We start from the raw sequence: 20247 nt of genomic DNA on the forward strand, positions 1-20247 counted from the left end.
CAGACATCGACACAAAACTGATATTTTTCTAATCAATCAATCATAAAAGATCACCATACTACTTATCTATGGCCAATAAACCCAAGTTGCAAAATTACTTTATTAACTCTAAAAAGCTTTTAAAATACAGTAGGCCCAGGGAAATTTACCACGCAATTTTATTTCTAACAGGAAAAAAGAAGCATTTCTTTAGTTTGGTGTTGTGCTCTGTTGCATGCTTGGAGACAAATCAGGAAAAAAAATTATGAATTAAACAATTAGGATAGTGTGGGAAAATAAGGGTAGATTCCTGTTCTAGTTACAACTGGGCAAGGATCGGTGTTTCTGGGTGTGGAATAAGACAGTCAGTAAGTGTCAATGAGTGTTTGCTTTCCACCAAGGATCATCCAGCAGGATTCCCAAGGTGTGGGCAAGCTAGTATGTGTCCAAGCTCATGGAAAATGCCAGATGTGAATGCAGCAATCGCTCCAACTGTCATTATTATGTACCAGGAACCCCTTGAAGCAAAACTGAAAAATGAAGAGGGATGTTGCACTTAACCTGGATAATTTTTTTGACTGGGTAGAAATCAGATACTGCAGCTCTGTTTTGAAAGTCTGCCAAAATATCTTGTTTTTTGATAAGTTTATAAGGTTGCTCCTCTGTCAGATCTTCATCTATTCGGCAACTGAATATTTCTTGAGTCTTGGTAGTTAACACTAAAGGATAAATTTCTGGATGACCTGGGGAAGACAAAGTGGAATTTTGATATTAAATGTAACCACGTAAAACATTAGCAATGGGAAACATGCAATTGTTTGCTTTAAATACCTGTCTTGGTTAAAATTTTTAAAAGTCTTTAAAATCATTGCTCTTGTTTTTTAAAATATATTTTATTGATTTCAGAGAGGAAGGGGGAGAGAGAGAGAGAGAGAGAGAGAGAGAGAGAGAGAGAGAGAGAGAGAGAAACAACAATGATGAGAGGTAACAATTGATCAGCTGCCTCCGGCACTCCCATTACTGGGGATGGAGCCTGGAACTTGGGCATGTGCCCTGACTGGGAATCAAACTGTGACCTTCTGGTTAGGTCGAAGCTCAACCACTGAACCACACCAGCTAGGCTCATTATTCTTATTTTTAAAGTAAGTCTATCCATTATAAAAACAAATGTCAAAAAAAAGAAAAAAAGAAGAAAATAACAATTACCCATATTACTATGTCTCAAGAGAGACCCTCTATTAATAGTTTGCTCTACTTCCTTCTAGCCACTCCATATGCAGTATCTTATATGAAATTTTAAATACTGCCTTTAATACTTAATGTATGTCACAAGTATTTTATTATGACATTATATAATCTTTCTAACATATTTTAAATTCATGCAACTCTGTAGCATAATTTTCCACAGTTCTGTTGTTGATAAACATTACATTTTTTTCTCATTTGTTTCCAATGATTGTAAATAACTACAAACAGATATGTAGTGCTTAATTTTTTAATATCGCATTTTAAATTATTTTTTAGGATAGTTTTTAAAAGTGAAATCATCGGTCCAAAGGTATGATCACCTTTTCAGGCTCTATCAAACCTGCATTGGCTTTCTAAAGCATCTTCCTGCTCATCCCTCACCTGCTGCTCTCTCTCACTAGATGACCTCACTTCCTGTTTCACAGAAAAATTCTGTGTCTGTAGAGCACAGCATCCCATAGCCTGGTCTACCGGCTGATTGGCACAGGCACCACCTTCCCACCCTCCCCTCCACTCGGAGACCTGCTAGTCCCTCTCCACCCTTTTCAGCCATTAAGACTCATTCACGTTTCCTCCTTTCCTACCTCTGTGCTGTTTTCTCTCAGCATTTGCCCACTGGTCTCCTATTTTTTAAAAAAACCTTCTCTTGACCTTACGAGGTACCTCTACTCCCTAAGGCTCCTCCTTGTCACAGTCAGACTTGTAACTCCATTCTTCGCATTTTAAAGCTATTGACTTCCCCATTAAGTTGCATTTCCAGACTCTTGGAAGTGGAGAGAAAGGTGGGGTGGGGATCCTGCTTCCCTCCTCAGTCCTAGGTTTGCCCTCAGAAGAGGAGGGAGGCTAGGTTCAAGAGGCTTCCATTCCTGTTCTTCCTGTCCCTGTTCCCCCCACCCCAGGCCAGTCCTCCCCAGCAGCAGGCCCTAGGACAGGGGATGGAAGAGGATAGGTGCCAGCTTTCATGTTGCCATTCCCTCTAACAAGCCTTCTTCTCATTTTTGTAACACCATCAGCTTCCAGCACCTCAGTCTCAGCTCTGCATCTTCCCCCAGAACTCCCTCCCAACCCCATGCTCCCAGGAGCCCACAGCCCCTCCCATCTTCTCCAGGCCCTACACACCTGGGTGTCCTGACATCCTTCCTCCCACTGCTCAACAGGTGCGTCGTCAAGGGGACAAGCGCATGTGGCCTCTGACATTGGAATTTTGAATGTATTTTCCCACAGAAACATTCACCCCTCGTCCGAGCGGCTCTATGGCACAATTATTCAGGTAATTTTGGAGTTTTAATGACTGTATGCATAACACTGATTCCCAATAGCAATCGGTTGGTATAACAAACATTTGGACTACAAGTTGTTCATAAGATACGGACAAACCAGGAGACGTTCAATAAACAACTGCTGAGTCACATACAGATTATCCTTTGAGAACATTCTGCCAAGGATAATTCGTAGTGTCTAATGCACAATAAAAGCTCTGCGGTTTTGCCTTTGAAAGCCACCAGGTGGAACTGAGAGACCCACGCTGAGCTGGAGCCAAGAAAGAGGTGGCGTCCTTCATAAACAGAGGCCAGAAAGCCTCCACCATCCAAGAAACAGGAAAGGCAGTGACAAAGACTGTGTTCCATGCCACCTGCCCCCACTGACATACTGCACATTCTGCTAGCGGGAGAGTCTTCACTAACATGACCCTGTCACACTGACTGGACTTCACCAAGGCAACCTGAACGTCGACTCTAACTCTCCTTTATCTGGACGTCGGTAAAACGAGTAGCCTGTTTCTAGTTGCAATGGGCAGTCACTCATAACTTCATGCATAATCCCACAGTCTACTAGTTTCAAGCTCTACCCGAACAATGGCCAAACTTAACAGAGCAAGGCCTGATGCTTCTGGCCTCCCCCAAGGGTCTCTGGCAAAATTCAATAAAAAGATACTGCTATTTAGGCATTGAGGCCTACACTGAAGACAGCACCCCAGGCATACTACAATGAGGCCATGGTGGTTAGCAACGAGGTGGGCTGTGGGCTATGGGCTACAGGCTCAGTCACGCCTCCAGCAGAGTGGGATGTTGGTTGCTCCAGGAGGGTGAGAAAGTTGTTGGAGCAGAGGAAAAGGCCTGCAAGGCTTCTTGAAGCTTACAGAGTCAGGAGCAAGACCTGCTGGGTAGGGTGCCAAGCTAGGGTGGTGAGTGAATAACAATGTGGGTGCATAATAGCCAGGTTAATGATAGTAACTTCTGTAGAGCACCTAACTGCATGCAAGTGCTGCTCTAAGCACTCGTGTATCATTAATTAATCTTTACAACAACATTCTAGGTGGTTACTAAAAGTGCATTCTTTTTTTCTTTTTGAAGCTGAAGAAAGGGAGTCCTACAGAATTCAAATACCGTATCCAAGGTCAGGATCTAGGAGTTGGAAATAGAGGGTCTGGGATTCAAACCAAGGTCCCTACACTCTAACTACCCTCCTATACTTTCTCTCCAATGTGTGAACCCGCAGAGCCCAAGAGAGGGGCCTGCTCCTTCTCCACACACAGTCAGAGAGGTGACAGGGGTGGCATCCCACAGGATGCGGTGAATGGCAGTTATTTACCTATTCGACCAATAGAGCAGGAGCCAAAAACGGAGAAAGCAATTCATTCATTCCTTCACTCATGCATGCAATCAATCAATCAACAAATATTTATTTAGTATGTATTATGTGTCAAGATCTGTTCTAAACATTGGAGTACAAGAGCATTTCTGTTCCCGGGAGTGTGTGTGTGTGTGTGTGTGTGTGTGTGTGTGTGTAAATAGATTATAAATGCATTAACAAATAAATAGTTGATTCTCATTATTTACTAATTTTGTATTTGCAAATTCACTTGCTAAACTTTATTTGTAATCCTAAAATCAATAGTTGTGGCACTTTCATGGTCATTAGTGGACGTGCTCAGAGTGGCAAAATAATTTGAGTTGTCCAATGAGCACATTGCGAGCTGAGGTCCAACAAGCCCATGCTCTGCAACTTGCTTCAGCTCAGACAGGAAACAAGTGTCCTTCCACTGTCTATTTAGTGCCACATTTTCACATTTTTGTGCTTTTCATTGGTGATTTTGTTATTTAAAATGATCCTCAAGCCGAAAACCGGTTTGGCTCAGTGGATAGAGCGTCGGCCTGCGGACTGAAAGGTCCCAGGTTCGATTCTGGTCAAGGGCATGTACCTGGGTTGCGGGCACATCCCCAGTGGGAGATGTGCAGGAGGCAGTTGATCGATGTTTCTCTCTCATTGATGTTCCTGACTCTGTCTCTCTCCCTTCCTCTCTGTAAAAAATCAATAAAATATATTTTAAAAAAAAAGAAAAAATAATCCTCAAGTGTGGTCTGAAGTGCTGTATAGTGTTCCTAAACTCAAGAAGGCTGTGATGCCCTTCATGGAGGAAATCCATATATTAGATAAATATGGTTAAGGCATGAGTTACAGTGCTTTCTTCTGTGAGTGCAGTGTTAATGAATCTATAATAATAGAAGTGTAATATGCTAATTTCTGGACAAAATCACGGTGTTGAAGGCTGAGGCAGAGGTGGCAGACGCGCCCCCCTCATGCCCCTCCTTGCCACCCCCCCCCCAGCTGCCATAGCAGGGGGGCCAAGCCCCTTGCATGAATTTCATGCATCAGGCCTCTAGTGTGTGTATATATACACACACACACACACACACACACACACACACACATATATATATGAATATATATTAATGAATATATATTGGCAATATATATTAAATAAAGTATCTTTAAAAGGAAACACACATAAAAAGGTTATATATTGATTGGTTAATGGAAATGTTTTGACCAGAGGCTCATAGGAATCTAACCCTGTATTTCCCCTAAGAGCAATGGCTCAGTTTTGCTACATCAGTGTTCACAGCAACTGTATAGAACATCCATAAAACAGGAGAATTGACTGTATTTTAACTTCAGAATTATGGTAGGTACTGTGAAGGCAAGGGTACTAGATGAAAGAGGCCTTCAGGAAATGCCTCTTCCAGATGTGGGACTGGAGTCTAGACCTGAACGATGAGGAGATAGTTGCATGGAGATCTGGGGAAAGAGCTATCCAGGCACAGGGAGCCAGAGCAAAGGCCCTGAGGCAGGAACACATAGGGCAGGTTCTGAGCTAGGCAAGACTGGTGAGCCATGGATGGGGCAGAGAGTGAAGAGAAAAGACCAGAGAGGAAGGCAGAGCCAGGGCCACTATACGGACAAAGAAAAGCCTTGGGGGAGTTCAAGCAAGAAGTAGACATGGCAGGTTGCCGGGTGCAGAAGGGATTGAAGGAGGCTGAGTGGAAACAGTGGTACCAGGTAGGAGCTAAGGAACTCATCTAAGTGAGGAAAGTGGAGGCTTGGACTAAGGTAGTAGATGTGGAGATAATGTGAAATGAACGAGTTTGGGATATATTTTAGAGGTGAAATTGACAGGAGTGGGGATGATTTAAAGGGGAGTAGGGGTGTGGGAAGGGAAAAGGGTCAAAAATGACTCCAGCATTTAAGGGTGATACATTCATTAATTCAATACATACTTGTTGGGCAATGGGCATAGTCTGCTCCAATGCCCTTTACTGTTAGCTGACATCCCCCTACCATTTCCACCCGCTCTGCCACCCTGGCCCAAGCCACTGCCTTCTCCTTCCTGGATTGTTGCAATAGTTCCCTAAGCACTCCCTACTTCTGTCCTCACCCCTGCAGTTCTCAACAGAGTAGCCAGGTTAACCCAGTCGAGACATAAGTCAGATCATGTCACTGCTCTGCTTAAATACCACCAACAGTTGCTTATCCTGTACGATTAACAGCCAAAATCTTCACAACGGCCTACAGGCTCTTAGATCTTTCTCTTTCCACCCTTGCTGTCTCCTCTGTTTCCAAACATGAAGTGCATCATCTAAGTCAACTCTAAGAGAAAGTTTCAGCAACAACAAAAACAAAGGCTTGCTAGTAACTTAGCCTCTAAAGGTACAAACAACATTAGTTTGGCTGTCTAAGTTCTAGCTTCTTTGCTTAACAGTCAGCCTTTCTCCTTGAAATAGTGGAATCTTACTGGGAAGTACAGATAGATAAATATTGTTTATGAGCCAGAGTTTTAAAAATATCATTCTAATAAAAGTAATAACTTGTAGACTTACCACACTTTATAATTATTACAAAAGGTCTCTCAATCATCATTCAATTTGGATTTTGAAGGGATGGGTTGGCCTGAGTCTATTTCTCAGATTAAAATTCTCTCTTTCACTCTTACTTTTCATTTTCTTGAACATCTTTCATTATATATTTGAAATGACCTGATGTGATTTTAATCCATGTACATGTTGATCAGTTGCTTCGATTTGTACGGTTTTCACTTGCTTACTGTGTATTAAAATATTGCACCTGCGGATGGTTTCTAATTTGTTTCCACTTACCCAGGCTCTCCATATTTACAGGTTCTGCTTCTTCACTACCTGGAATATAACAAAATAATGCCAAATTTACATTTTTGAATCAAATATATATCCTAGTTTATTACATATTTTTAACCAGGTCTCAAAACACAAAACATAAATGCAAATATATGATGAAGTCTTAAACTATTTTATGAATAATTAAATAAACAGAATCTGAATAACTGTCTTTCTCACAGAATTATCTCTTCATGATATGTTTCCGATGGTGTTGAATGGTAATGAAATACATACAAAATGAGAATAAATGCCCATGTTTTGAATTCCATTTGTGTTTAGCTTTATGACACCCAAAACCATGATAATTTTGGCTGCTAACTGTACAAATACTGAAGCCATAAAAACCCCATTAATGAAAAGACAATCCTACCAAGTGTTAAGTCCTTATTTTCACCATGTTTTCCTTTTTTCTTTTTGCCACGTGGAGTCTTTCCTCCTCGAGGTTTTGGAGCCATGGCTCTGACTCAGGCTGCACAAAGAGAGAATGCCATTAGATGTCTGGCTCTCAGGTTCAAATAGCAAGCATTAACATTTGGTAAACATGAGTATGTTTTCTAAGTTGAGCCTTTGGCTAACTAATCTTTATTTATTTTTAAAATATATTTTTATTGACTTCGGAGAGGAAGAGAGAGGGAGAGAGAGATAGAAACATCAATGATGAGAGAGAATCATTGATTGGCTGCCTCCTGCATGCCCCCTACTGGGGATCGAGCCCACAAGCTGGTCATGTGCCCTTGACGGAATCGAACCCAGGACCCTTCAGTCCACAGGCCTACACTCTATCCACTGAGCCAAACTGGCTAGGGAAGCATGTATCTTTATAGAGTGGGTGTTCTGGGGGCAGAGGTTTATTGCAACAACAATCTTAGTCTACCAGCGGTTCTCAACCTGTGGGTCGCGACCCCTGAAAATACATCCTGCATATCAGATATTTACATTACAATTCATAACAGTAGCAAAATTACAGTTATGAAGTAGCAACGAAAATAATTTTATGGCTGGGGGTCACCACAACATGAGGAACGGTATTAACGGGTCGCGGCATTAGGAAGGTTGAGAACCACTGGTAGACCTTGCCATTCTGGCGGAGCTATTCAGCTGAAACACAGGATGGTGACCTGCCAACTCCTCCAGGTTTCAGCCTCAGACCCTGCCATGGAAGCACCAGAGAGGACACCGCTGCCCCACCTCTGGCTGTGGTTCTGCACCCAGGGAGCTGCTCTGTGCCGCCCTGTGCCTGGCTCCTTGGCAGGTGCCCCAGCTACAAAGACAGGTTTAAAGTCCAGGGGCAGACACAGGCCCACAGTGTGCACATATGCACATAATTTTAAAATTATCATAGTGTAGGTAGTACTTTTGTCCTGGCATACATGCATGTAACCACTGTGTCCTTATTTGTGCTGTCAGAAAAGGCCTCCAAAAGTTTCTGGGGGTTGCTCATCAATTTTGGCAGGACATAGCTCTGGCCAAGGGCCTTGCCATGACACCAAACCCTTCTCATCTCCTCAATGCTCACCTTCGCCCCATCTTGTTCAGTGGCTAGGAGTGTGATTTCAAGAATCTAACCAGAGGACCCTAAAAACAGGCTCTACCTTTCATCAGCTGAGTGACCCTGGGCTAATTGCTGACCTTCTGAGTTTCAGCTGATTCATCAGTTTAATGGAGATAATAAAACCTAATGCACAAGGTGGTTGTGAAGATGAAATAAAGTCGCATCATCATCAACTCAGTCATCTTACACTGTTTACTGTTTGTCTCATTTTAATAAACCAAACACAGATTGAATATTATTTCATAGTGTTCCTCTACCCTCGGTTGACCTAATAATCAAATAGATTTGAGACAGATTAACCAGAGAAAATAACCCAAATTTAACACGTATATATGGATGGGAACCCTGCATATATGAGAGTCAGAGACTCCACATGCACTGAGGTTCAGAGACAGAAAGGGGAACTGAGGTATGACTTTGTGAGCTTGGGAGGAGGTAATGCACCGCGAGCCTTCCAAGGGGCATTTCAGGAGAGCACGTGTTCAGTAATGATTAGTGTGCCTGCCATACACACAGGTAAGGTAAAATGTCATTTCTGGTATTAATTCTTATTGTGGGCCAGGCTCCTAATTTAATTCTCCTAGATAGGGCAGGGAGCATGAGTTTCTCTCGAGCCTGCAGGGTTCTAGTTGCCTTTAGCTCAAAACAATCCACATACCACTAAGACTGACATAGGGGTACCTTGTCTGCACCCCAGCAATTGCCCATGGTCAAAACATCATGAGTTTTATTTTATGCTCAATATCTTGATGACTAAATCTTGACTAAAGTGTGGGTATGTGTCTAAGTGTTTGAGCATACACACTTTTTCCTTCAAAATGTTCACATATATTTTTTCAAATGATAATAATGTAGCAAAGAACACATATTCTTCCACATTAACAACAAAGGATATTAGAGAGCAATGAGAGAGGTGAGTACTGGGTGGTCCTCTTACCCAGTAACAGTTCAAAACCTATGAGGGCACTCTAGTGATTATGAGGAACATTGCATGCAGAGCTGGCCACAACCTTGTTTCAAACTAACTTTCGACTTCTCTGTGATTATCATTTTATGAAGCTTTTGTTAGTTAGGAGGGTAACTGCTCCATATGAAGGAATAGGTGACAAATTATGATTGATATAATACAGTGATTTAAACAGTGATTGGTGCCCTCTCTTCACTTGATTTGGCTACAATGCACACACCGGCTTACATGTTCCCATTTGTTACCTGTATGCACGACTGTCTTACTCCCAGTCATGAGACCTTTAATTCTGAGAAGACCTGTAGCTCTGGCACTTTCTCCCTAGGGCAGTGGTTCTCAACCTTCCTAATGCCGGGACCCTTTAATACAGTTCCTCATGTTGTGGTGACCCCCAATTTCATTGTTACAAATTGAACATAATTAAAGCATAGTGATTAATCACAAAACACCATGTAATTATATATGTGTTTTCTGACGCTCTTAGGCGACTCCTGTGAAAGGGTCGTTCGACCCCCAAAGGGGTGGCGACCCACAGGTTGAGAACCGCTGCTAACAGCTTCCTTAGAAAGTGTTATGTCTCGAGTCTCCTTCAATTAGCCGACCTGTCTAGATGGTCACCATCTTCTTTTCTCTCCCCAGAGTATTTGTAAGCTCATCATGCTTGCCTCCCATCTTTTCTTCTTTTAAACAAAGATTTAGAATCTGAGGTAAGACTAACATTGTAGGAGTCTGGTGATGTGTCTCCAAGAACTGCTGCTGCTCGGTCGGTCGGTCTCCACCAAGACCCTGATTAAGCCTCAAGGCTCTCCTGGGCTCTTCAGAAGTCTTCTGACAAGTACACCACATCCACCCTCCAGAAATGACTGTTCCGACAATGTTTCCAATTAGTCTGTTACACTCGTTTCTCCCCTTCCAACCTACCTCCACCTCTTTCCAAGACAGAATACTCATTTAAGTAGATGCTCTTCCATCACTTCACCCTTTGAAATGCCTCCTGAATTCAGAGCCCTCCTTCCCATGGCCTCCACGTGTTCAGGCCTCCATGTGTACAAGCCCTCCTGTACCAGAAGTTCCTATTTTGTGCCATGAACCCTTTGGCAGCCTGATGAAGCCCCATGCATCAAATAAGAACATGTGATTACAAGGGAGATTTTTTGAAATACAGTTATAAAAATATTTTTAAAATTATGATATAATAATTTATGTGCTTTTTAATTAATGCATTAAATATCAAGACCTAGCAGTGATTCTAATTACCACTTAATTTTGAAGATGTGATGAACATAAATCAGATATTTATAACATCCATAATGTAATAAGAACTGTAATTTCTCTGAGTGACAAAGTCACAGGTCTTGCTAATATTACTGTGGTTTATTACCAAATGCATACATTTCAATTAGTCGTTAGTAAAAATAAACATGTGATTTATTTCTCTATCCACACCCCACCCTCCAATCAGATCATGCACATTTAACTGGCCTCCCTGACTCTGTTCAAACCAGCATAGCCACCCACAGAGCCCTTTGTGAAATGCAGATCTTAACAAGTCGCTTCCTTAATCCGGATCCCTGTAGTCCACAGTGGCATTCTCCTCCACTAGGGGAGAAATGGAGCTCATCTGAAATGCAAACTTCCGGGAGCCACTGGGATTCTGCAGGTCTGGGAGAGTCTGCGTTTTAAAAATCACTGGGAGGCGGTCTTGCACAGCTCTGCAGACCAGAGTCCGACTGTGTAAGCACCACCTTCCACACTCTCAGAGTCTGCCCCATCCTATCCACTCCTCGAGTTCCACTCCAGCCTCACAGGGTTACTGTCCAGTCTCGAAACAGTCCCAGCATCTCCACACAGTCTTCCTACCTCCCTCTCTAGGGAACCCCCTTCTCTCCAACCTCTCCTGCTCCATACCATGCACACATTTCTCTGCTGGCTTAAATCTTACTCATCCCTCATCCTGCAAGGTCATGTGCCCTTGACGGAATCGAACCCGGGACCCTTCAGTCCACAGGCCTATACTCTATCCACCAGCAGGACCTTCTCCCTGAAGCCTCCCCACCTCTCTCACTCAGGCCTAAACAGTTTCGTTCTCCTTGACGCTTTCTAATCACACTGTAGTGAGTTAATTATGCCAGGCTTCCACAAGTGCAGAGGGCCTCAAACCCAGAGGTGCCTGGAAGTGGCTGTGAATTCAAGCAGCATCCAGTATACACTGGGCAGAAGGAGAGAGAACTTTTTGAGCAACCATTAGGCACTGGAGGTCACTAAATGAGGAAGACAAAGTCCTTACTGTCAAAGTGTTAAAGTCTCCCCTTTGCTTCTGCACTCCTTATCAACTCCAGCCCTTTCTCAACAGTCCTGAAGTCATCTCTAACTACTTTAGTCCACATTTATCTTTTCCTTTTTGATCTCCAATACCGATGAATAACCAGAACCATGCTATTTTCCTTTCCATCCATCCATCATCCATCCAGTATTTATTGGTCTCCCACTATGCGCCAGGCAATGTGATAGACACTGGGGGATATATGATCTATGAATAAGACACTGTACCCGCCCTCCAAGTTCTTAAGAATGTCCTTAACTGCTCTCTCGTTGCTATTTTTGTCTCCTGGCTGGGCTGGAAGTTCCTTTCTTTGCAAGCAGGGAGAGTTTTGTACTTTTTTGTAGTCTCCACTGTGCTCAGTACATAGTGTTCCAACGCCTTTGAAAGACTAAAGTATTTGTTTTCCAAACCTCCTTTCCCATTCCGAGCTTCCCTTACCTGATACTGCTAAACAGAAGAGAAAGGAAGCCTCTGGGCAGCACCCTAGCGAAAAACTCCTTCTGGGGCTGAAGGTGGAAGTTTTTCTCTCCTCTCAGAAAAACAAGTCCTAAGCGCACAAAACGCAGCTCCTTTGCAAGCGGTTGCTCTGACGCACCCGTTGCTAAGAGAAAAGAGGCGGTGACTCAGCAGAGATTGACAAAACACCAAAACCAATACAGTCTCCGTTCTCTAAGTTTCTTTCAACTGTGATTGGTTGCTATGATGATAACGTCACGTAACAGGGAACGGGGCGAGGTCCGGCAGCTTTCCATTTGCAAGGAAGGAGGTGTACGTGATGATAATTTCATTGAGAACAGCGGCCCAACCTGGCCCCAGGTCTGACAGGCTCGGTCCGGCCCAACCGAACATGAAGAAAAAGCCTGGGAGGGTGTGGCCTCTAGCAGCAGGGAGGGGAGGGTGATGTGAAGATTGGGAGAGCATCCTTAGGGCAGCCGCCTCGCCTTCCAAGGGTGAGCTGGGCCCTCCCAGAAACCTGCCCTAGATTCCGTGTGAAGGAGAGATAATCCGGTTCGATTATCTTCTAAAGTGTTACCGTTTCCTCTTGCCAAAGTAACTTTTGTATAAATTTTAACTCAAATCTTAACTATGAGTCTCATACTTAAACCCCTAAGGAACTCCAAGGTTCATTTTCTCTGTGGTTATGGGGTCCTAGCGGGTTAGGTTCAGTGGATAGAGCGCCGCCCTGTGGACTGAAGGCTCCCGGGTTCAAAGGGCATATGCCCCGGTTGCTGTCTCAATTCCCAGTATGGGGCGTGCAGGAGGCAGCTGATCAATGATTCTCATCATTGATGTTTCTACCTCTCTCTCCCTTTCTCTTTGAAATCAATAAAAATATATATTTTTAAAAATCCGTGTTGAGTAATTTTGCTGAGAGTACAAACCACAAGATTCAACCAAAAAATAATGCTCCCATCTCTGAGTTCAGCCAGTTTTAATATTTAAATTTTAAACATTTCAATGTGTTCCAGATAGGTTGTTTAGTTTGAAAAAACTATGCTCAATAAATTATTTCAAATGTAAAGGAAGAGAATACATGTTTGTTAACAGAAATCAGTTTTTTTCCTATTTCTGCTAGATATATAGCGAATACATTTTTAAAGAATATTTGTATGAGGGGATGACAAATTCGTAGCCTATTCAGATTGCCCACAGACCTTAATCTGTCCCTTCTCCATAGCACTGTCCTAAAAAGGCCAGCATAGTGTCTCAAATGCGGTACATATTTTAATGAATGCTTGTTGAATCAGATTTAATCTTAAATTATGTTCAAAGTAAATTCGTAGACATTGCCTCTGCCCTTTGGTGACAATTAAAAGTAGATTTGAATATTCAACTATCTAGTAGACATTTCCACTTGGATGTCAGAGCCAGCCAGGAAATATACATTACTGGTCCACTAGTCCATAAAATATTTTTACCTATCTGAAACAAAAGAAGTACAGAAATTGAAATACTTTAAAACTTCATAGTAGGCCTTAGCCAGGCAGCTCAGTTGGTTAGAGCACCATTCCAATAGCTAAGGTTGCAGGTTTGATCCCAGTCAGGGCACATGCAAGAATCAACCAATGAATGCATAAATAAGTGCAACAACAAATTGGCTTCTCTCTCTCTCTCTCTCTCTCTCTCTCTCTCTCTCTCTCTCTCTCTCTTCCTCTCTCTTTCTTTCTTTCTCCCTTTCTTTCTTTCTTTCTTTCTTTCTTTCTTTCTTTCTTTTTTTCTTTCTTTCTTTCTTTCTTTCTTTCTTTCTTTCTTTCTTTCTTTCTTTCTTTCTTTCTCCATTCCTCTCTCTCAAATCAATAAATAAAAATTAAATTATCTTCTAGACTGCAACTATATTTTTTATTCATATTTCTATCAATAGTACCTAATACCTTTACTGGAATATAGGAGGCCCTCAATCAATACTTGTTGAATATGTATATGTTGAATAAATAAGCATTTTAATTAAAAAAAGAGATGGAATTAAGGGAAAAGAAAATGCATTGGTACAAATGTAAAAAGACAAGGGGAAAATATCAGGGTTTCACATGTACATGATTAATACCCGTGCTACCTGAGACTTTCAGCTGAGTTATGTGGCTCTGAAGCACACAGGATTTTTGAGATGGCAAGAAGATAAAAATGTGAAAAAAGCTATCCATCAGATATCAAGAATGCTGTAGGAAGTCACTGGTTATGTAATACTGTTTCCAATTCCCAAGAGATTAACCTTTGGGACTCAGGAAAAAAAAATGGAACTCCTGAGAGGATAATATATACTTTTCTTTTTCATAGCACTTTATTTTACACTAGAGGCCCGGTGCATGGATTTGTGCATGGGTGAGGTTCCTTGGCCTGGCCAGCGATTGGGGCCAATCTGGGCTGCCTTGCCCAGTCCTGATCAGGGCCGATCGGGCCCACCTGGCCCAGGGGAGAGACCACAGGAGGTTGGCTGGCCAGGGGAAGGGACTGTGGGAGGTTGGCTGTGGGAACACACTGACCACCAAAGGGTAGCTACTGCACTGAGCGTCTGCTCCCTGGTGGTTAGTGCATGTCATAGCAACTGGTCAACTGGTTGTTCAGTCGACCAGTCCTAATGGTCACTTAGGCTTTTATATATATAGATGCTTTAGAAATATAATGAGTAACCATAATAAACAATGAATTATTTTTCTGTGATAAGGTTATACCAAAAGTTTCAGAAGTTTCTTTTGGTTTAAAAAAAGGGAATAATGAAAGCTTGGTTTACTATTATTATAAACCAATATATTAAACAAGATTACATATTTAATTTACATGTAAAAATTATTGCTACCTGTTATAGACATTTCATAATAAAAAACATTGAAAGAAGGAAGAGTTAATGAAAAATATAAAATTATTAAAAAGAAAAATTTTAATATTTCAAAAGTTATTCTTCAAATGACGACTCAAAATATGAGACATTAATTGCCTTATCCAATAGATTTGATCTTTGTTTTATGACAAATAGTCCAGATGAGGAAAAATGTTGTTCATTCTGTATTTGATGTTGGTTCAGTTATTAAAATTGATTACAAAAGCATTATGAGATTGGACATTAGGGCATATATTGCTTTATAATTATTTTTTATTCCTCATCTGAGGATATATTTTCCCCATTGATTTTTTTTAGAGAGAATGGAAGAGAGGGAGAAGAGGGGGAGAGAGAGAAAAACTTTGATTGGTTGCTTCCTGCTTCTGGGGCTGGGATCAAACTTTTAATGGGGGTACATCCCCTCGGCCAGGAGTTGAACCCACAACCCTTCAGTCCAAGGGCTGATGCTATAACTACTGAGCAAAACCGGCCAGGTTATACATTGCTTTATATAAGCTTACTTTCTTTTTAAATGTTTTCATTTTTTTCTCTGATAAGGTTTCTTATTCTATGAGTAACCAGCTCATAGCCTTTGCCCAATTTTTAAAAATATTTTTTAAATTTATTTCAGAGAGGAAGGGAGAGGGAGAGATAGAAACATCAACGATGAGAGAGAATCGTTGATCTTGGCTGCCTCCTGCCCTCCCCATATTGGGGATCGAGTGGGGGAAGGGCATGTGCCTTGACAGGGAATTGAAACATGCATGACATCCTGGTTCATAGGTCGATGCTCAACTACTGAGCCACACCAGCTAGGCCTTTGCCCAAATTTTTAAAAATTTATTTTTCAATTGCAGGTGACTTAAAATATTATATTAGTTTCAACATAGTGCAACATAGTGATTAGATGTTTATGTAACTTACAAAGTGATTGCCCTGATGATTCTAGTACCCATCTAACAAAATACATAGCTATTAAAATATGATTGGAAGACTTACCCTCCCTGATTTCAAGACTTATTCTAAAGCAAGACAGTTTGGTATGTGTATAGAGACATATAGAATATATGTAGACAATGGAACAGACTAGAGAGTCCAGAAATATCCATATATATATATCAATCAATTCTTGACAAAGGTGCCGAAAATAATGTAAAAGGGAAAATTAAGCCTTAACATTCAACCATTGGCTTAAATGAATGTATTGACACCAAGTCAAAAGGAAGACAGGAAACTCTGCCATGCAGAGTCAAATATTAAGGTCAATATTATGGCAGCATGACAGAAGCACATTAAAGAAGCAGTGAAAATCTAAGTTGTCAGTCTTACTTGTCATTGTTGTCATGTTAGTTCATGCAAATAAACATTAAGGAGTTTATTCAAGAAATAACAAGTTTTGCAAACAAAATAACTCCCTAAATTGGTGATTTCAACATATTTCTTTATAATACTATTGATCTTGCTAGGACATCCTAATGTTACATTATCTGAATACTACCCAATCATGTTTGCTGCATTTTCCAGTGTTTGAAATATTCGCTAAATGATACAGTGTTTTGAAAACACAAAATAATTTCATTGTTATAAAAGTAAATGAGCCATAGCCAGATGGCTCAGTTGGTTGAAGTGTTATCCCAAGCACCAAAAGGTTGTCTTTATGTTAAAAAATTGTTCGGTTATTCTAGTTTCTTTGCATTTCCGTATGAATTTTAGAATCAGCTTGTCAATTTCTACAAAAAGTCTTCCTGCAATTTTGATTGATATTGGGTTGACTTTATAAATAAACTTGCTGATAATTAATATCCTAATAATATTGTCTTGAAATTCATGAACATAGTTGATTCATTCATTAATTTAGATCCCCCCCCCCCGAACATTTACAAGAACATAAAATATGCCAGGCATAGTATGCCAGGCATGAGTGCTTTGCATGCATCCTATTATTAGATGGATTACAATAGAAGGGACTGGGGAGGTGAAGATGTTAAGTAATTCCCCAAGGTCACTCAGTAAGTGGCACAGAAGGGAATTTGGGCCCGCATTCACCTGACTTCAAAGCCTGGATTTTTCTATTCACTCATTTACTTAAGTCAACTCTAGGGTTAAGTTAGGGTTATCATTTATATCTGCAAACCCCTCCAAAGTTTAGATTGTTCTAGAAAAATAAAGCACTTTGAACTCCCATTGTAAAGATGACTTCACTATTATTGTAAGGAAACAGTGTTAAAGCATGTGGAGGCATATGGGCATTAGAGATTAAATTATATTTCCCAAATTGCACTTGAGAATTGAGTGTGCCAGTTACAGCCTTTTGAGTATCTCCTTGTTCCCAGCACCTGGGATTCAGATTAATGAACAGCATACAATTCTTGTATTCCATTTCAAGAAAAGGTATTTCATTTATAAATTATCCATACAATCTGGTTTAGGATTTGTAAAAGGTTTTGAAAAAGGATCTGACAGCTCTTTATATAATTTGGGGGAATTACCTGTTATGAAAATTCAGTGAATTTTTTAAACAAATTTACCTGGGGCCAAAAAATAATAAAAAAACAACAACAATCAAAATATATCCAAAGTGGTTGTGATTCAAATTAATCAAGTTCCCGATGTAGTCCTGATAAGGAGTAAACTCAGGTTTAGTTTAAAAAATTCATAAAGAAAAAAAATCATGGCTCGAGAACTACTCTTTTAATATATATATATGTTTGTTTGTTTTTGTTTTTTTATTGATTTCAGAGAGGAAGGGACAGGGAGAGAGAGAGAGATAGAAACATCAATGATGAGAGAGAATCATTGATCAGCTGCCTCCTGCATGCCCCCTACTGGGGATCAAGCGGGCAACCCCAGCATGGAATCCAACCGTGACCTCCTGGTTGATAGGTCCACGCTCAACCACTGAGCCACTGCAGCAGGGCTCGGGGTCCACTCCTAAAGAAGAAAAATATTCAACAGCACTTGTTAAAAATAGAAGGCAGGCTTTATTCTGGCAGGCCCATGGAGACAGTTATAGGGACCACTGCAATGGGATTTCACAGTGGGGGAGAGAGTTGGGGCTCAATTCCAAATTCAGTATGGCCAAGTGGGTGAAAAATTACTAAGAGGCCACAGGGTGAGGGAAGTTCTGGCTAAACCTACCTAACTGAAAACAGGCCAGGTGATCAGACATCACCTGAGGGATGATGGGAGATGAGGAACCCCATCAGAAATGGAGGATAATCAAATACTGCGCCGGGGGTGGGGTGGGGGGGGTGGGGGGGAGGGGGGGTATTTCGGGGGGAGGGGAGCGGATTCTGGTAAACTGACTTGGCAGCGTTCTTGCTAAAATCGGATTTTACAAGAAAGTGCACAGAGGCACCTAGGAGAAAGTGTAGGGGCCTGACTAAAGTTTGACCAAGCAAAGAATCGTTGTCACTGCCTCAAATATTTCTAGACCCATTTCTTCCAGGAGCTGTCCAGGGCGCTTTGGGTCCCAGCAGCCAGTCTAGAGGGTCTAACAGTTCATTAACGTCACAGCAGTTTTGCACAACTGGAAGGCCTAGAGAGGGTGCACGTCTCAGCTTGAGAAGCCCTGCACTCTTTGATTCTCCTGTATGCAAACACCAGAACTGACAGCTGTTGGAGAGGTCTGCGCACCCAGGGCCCGCGGGCTCTTCGCCCCTCTTCGCGCCCCTTCCCCTCGCCCCTTCCCCCACCAAGGGAGAGGAAGCGCCCGGAGCCCGAGTACTTTCACCTCGCCTCCCACAGCTCTCGCTCCATCGCAGAGCACGTGCAGGGGTGTGCGAGTGGTTTACTGGGGCCCAGACGGCAGGGAAGGGGTAGGGGTGGGGTGCCGGAGAATGCTGGGCTCATCGGACAGCCTCCTCGCCCCGCCTGCCCCCCTGAAAGACGGCTCCAGAAAGGGCGTGGAAGGGAACCGGAGCAGCGGGGCGGCGGGGCACGAGTTCAGGCGGCGGGAGGCGGGAGGATGCCAGCGGCAGCGGCTCCTGGCGGCCGGACGCCCGCTCTGCCCGCTGAGCCGAGCCTCAGAGGTTTCCAGAGTGACGCCCGGGCACAGCGCGTCCCCCGGCGGCTCGGAAGACCCTCCGCCTCCCCGCTGGCCTGCTAACGGCGCACCCCGGGGTCGCCCCGCTGCTCCCGCCCCCCCGCCCCCCAGGTGCGCCGACGGCCTCAGGTGAGTCTAGCCCCGCGCCGCCCAGAGGCATCAGGTGTCGTGGGAACCGCGCCCGCCTCGCAGGGAGGAACCGCGATGTCGGAGCCGTCGGGGACTTAAAGCGGGAGGGTCGGCGCCCGGACGTCGGGTCTATGGAGGAGACACCGGTGGCAGGCGGCTACCAGCTGCAGGTGTTGGGCGCAGCGCCCGCCCGGCCACCCCGCCGAGGTCAGTGGGGGCGCGCGCGCGCGGGGGTCGGGCGGGGGTCCCGCGGGTCGGGTCGGCGCGCCCCCCGCCTGGGGACTCGGACCCGGCTGCAGTGGCTGGAGGCTCTGCCCCGCGCCCCGCAGCCGGGCCCCCGCCCGCCGAGAAGCCGGAGGCGGAGATGTCGAGAGCCGGGAGCCACCAGAGGACGTCTCCCCGAAGGCCTAGGGAGGGGAGGGGGCGGACTGCGTGCGGCGGCTCAGAGACGGTCTGGAGTCTCCGGACGGTGCACAGCCAGCCTCTTTTCGCTAAGATATCCCTTTATTAGAGGCGCGGGGGCGGACGGAAATGGGGGGGACACAAAGCCGGGGTCCTGGCGCTGGGCGAAAGCAGCGTCCAGCCGGGCTCGCTGGTCTAAGGGGCTCAGGGCGCAGCGGCCCGGCAGGAAGGCGCGGCGGCTGCGGGCTCGGCTCTCGGATGAGCGCGGTGGCCTTCACGCCCTTCCGGGAACCAAGTACCAGCCCAATAAAGTTAGCCGGAGCGCTCGTCGAGAAAAGATAAAAAGGTGAAGGAAGGAAGAAAGAACGGAAAAGAGACCCGAGGTTTGTGTCTGATGAAGTGACTACGCGCTTCCGGAGAAATGAGGTTGCGTTACTTGGCCACCAGGTGTGAGGCTTTTGCTATTGACACATAGTCCCTAGTTCTCTGTAATTTTCCGCAGCTCAATCCAGTTGTCTTTCATCGCCCTCAATAAACAACCCCTGTGTGTTAGTTTGTAGATTCCAATAATACCTCGAGATAACCACCCTCGGGACCCGCAGCTCCGCCCATCCCGCCTCCCGCTGGGCGCTCTGGGGTGGGTAGGGGTGTGCCCTGCCCCCCTTCTGCGGCTAGTGGTCTGGACTGGTTGCAGTTTTCACAGTGCACCCTGCTCCGAAGGGCATCTGGGAGGCGGCAAAGCTAACGTTTGCAGCAAGTTTAGCGGTCAGTCCTGGTACATGTAATATCTGTTCCCCGGACAACGAGGTGCG

General features: G+C 43.7%; 1 protein-coding gene across 1 annotated transcript in view; it reads right to left on the bottom strand.

Moving 5' to 3' along the window:
- The window catches only part of DNAI3 (dynein axonemal intermediate chain 3), a 71876-nt gene extending 59662 nt beyond the window's left edge, over nt 1–12214 (bottom strand). The window contains exons 1-4 of the mRNA XM_081086287.1: nt 11982–12214; nt 7072–7170; nt 6663–6701; nt 541–722 (exon numbers count right to left, since the gene is read on the bottom strand). Coding sequence (XP_080942413.1) covers nt 541–722; nt 6663–6701; nt 7072–7156 — 306 coding nt within the window. The 5' untranslated portion in view covers nt 7157–7170; nt 11982–12214. The remainder of the gene's footprint in view (nt 1–540; nt 723–6662; nt 6702–7071; nt 7171–11981) is intronic.
- Nucleotides 12215–20247: the final 8033 nt, after the last annotated feature.

Source organism: Myotis nattereri, assembly GCF_964212035.1.
Source record: "Myotis nattereri genome assembly, chromosome: 3".
Lineage (NCBI taxonomy): Eukaryota > Metazoa > Chordata > Mammalia > Chiroptera > Vespertilionidae > Myotis > Myotis nattereri.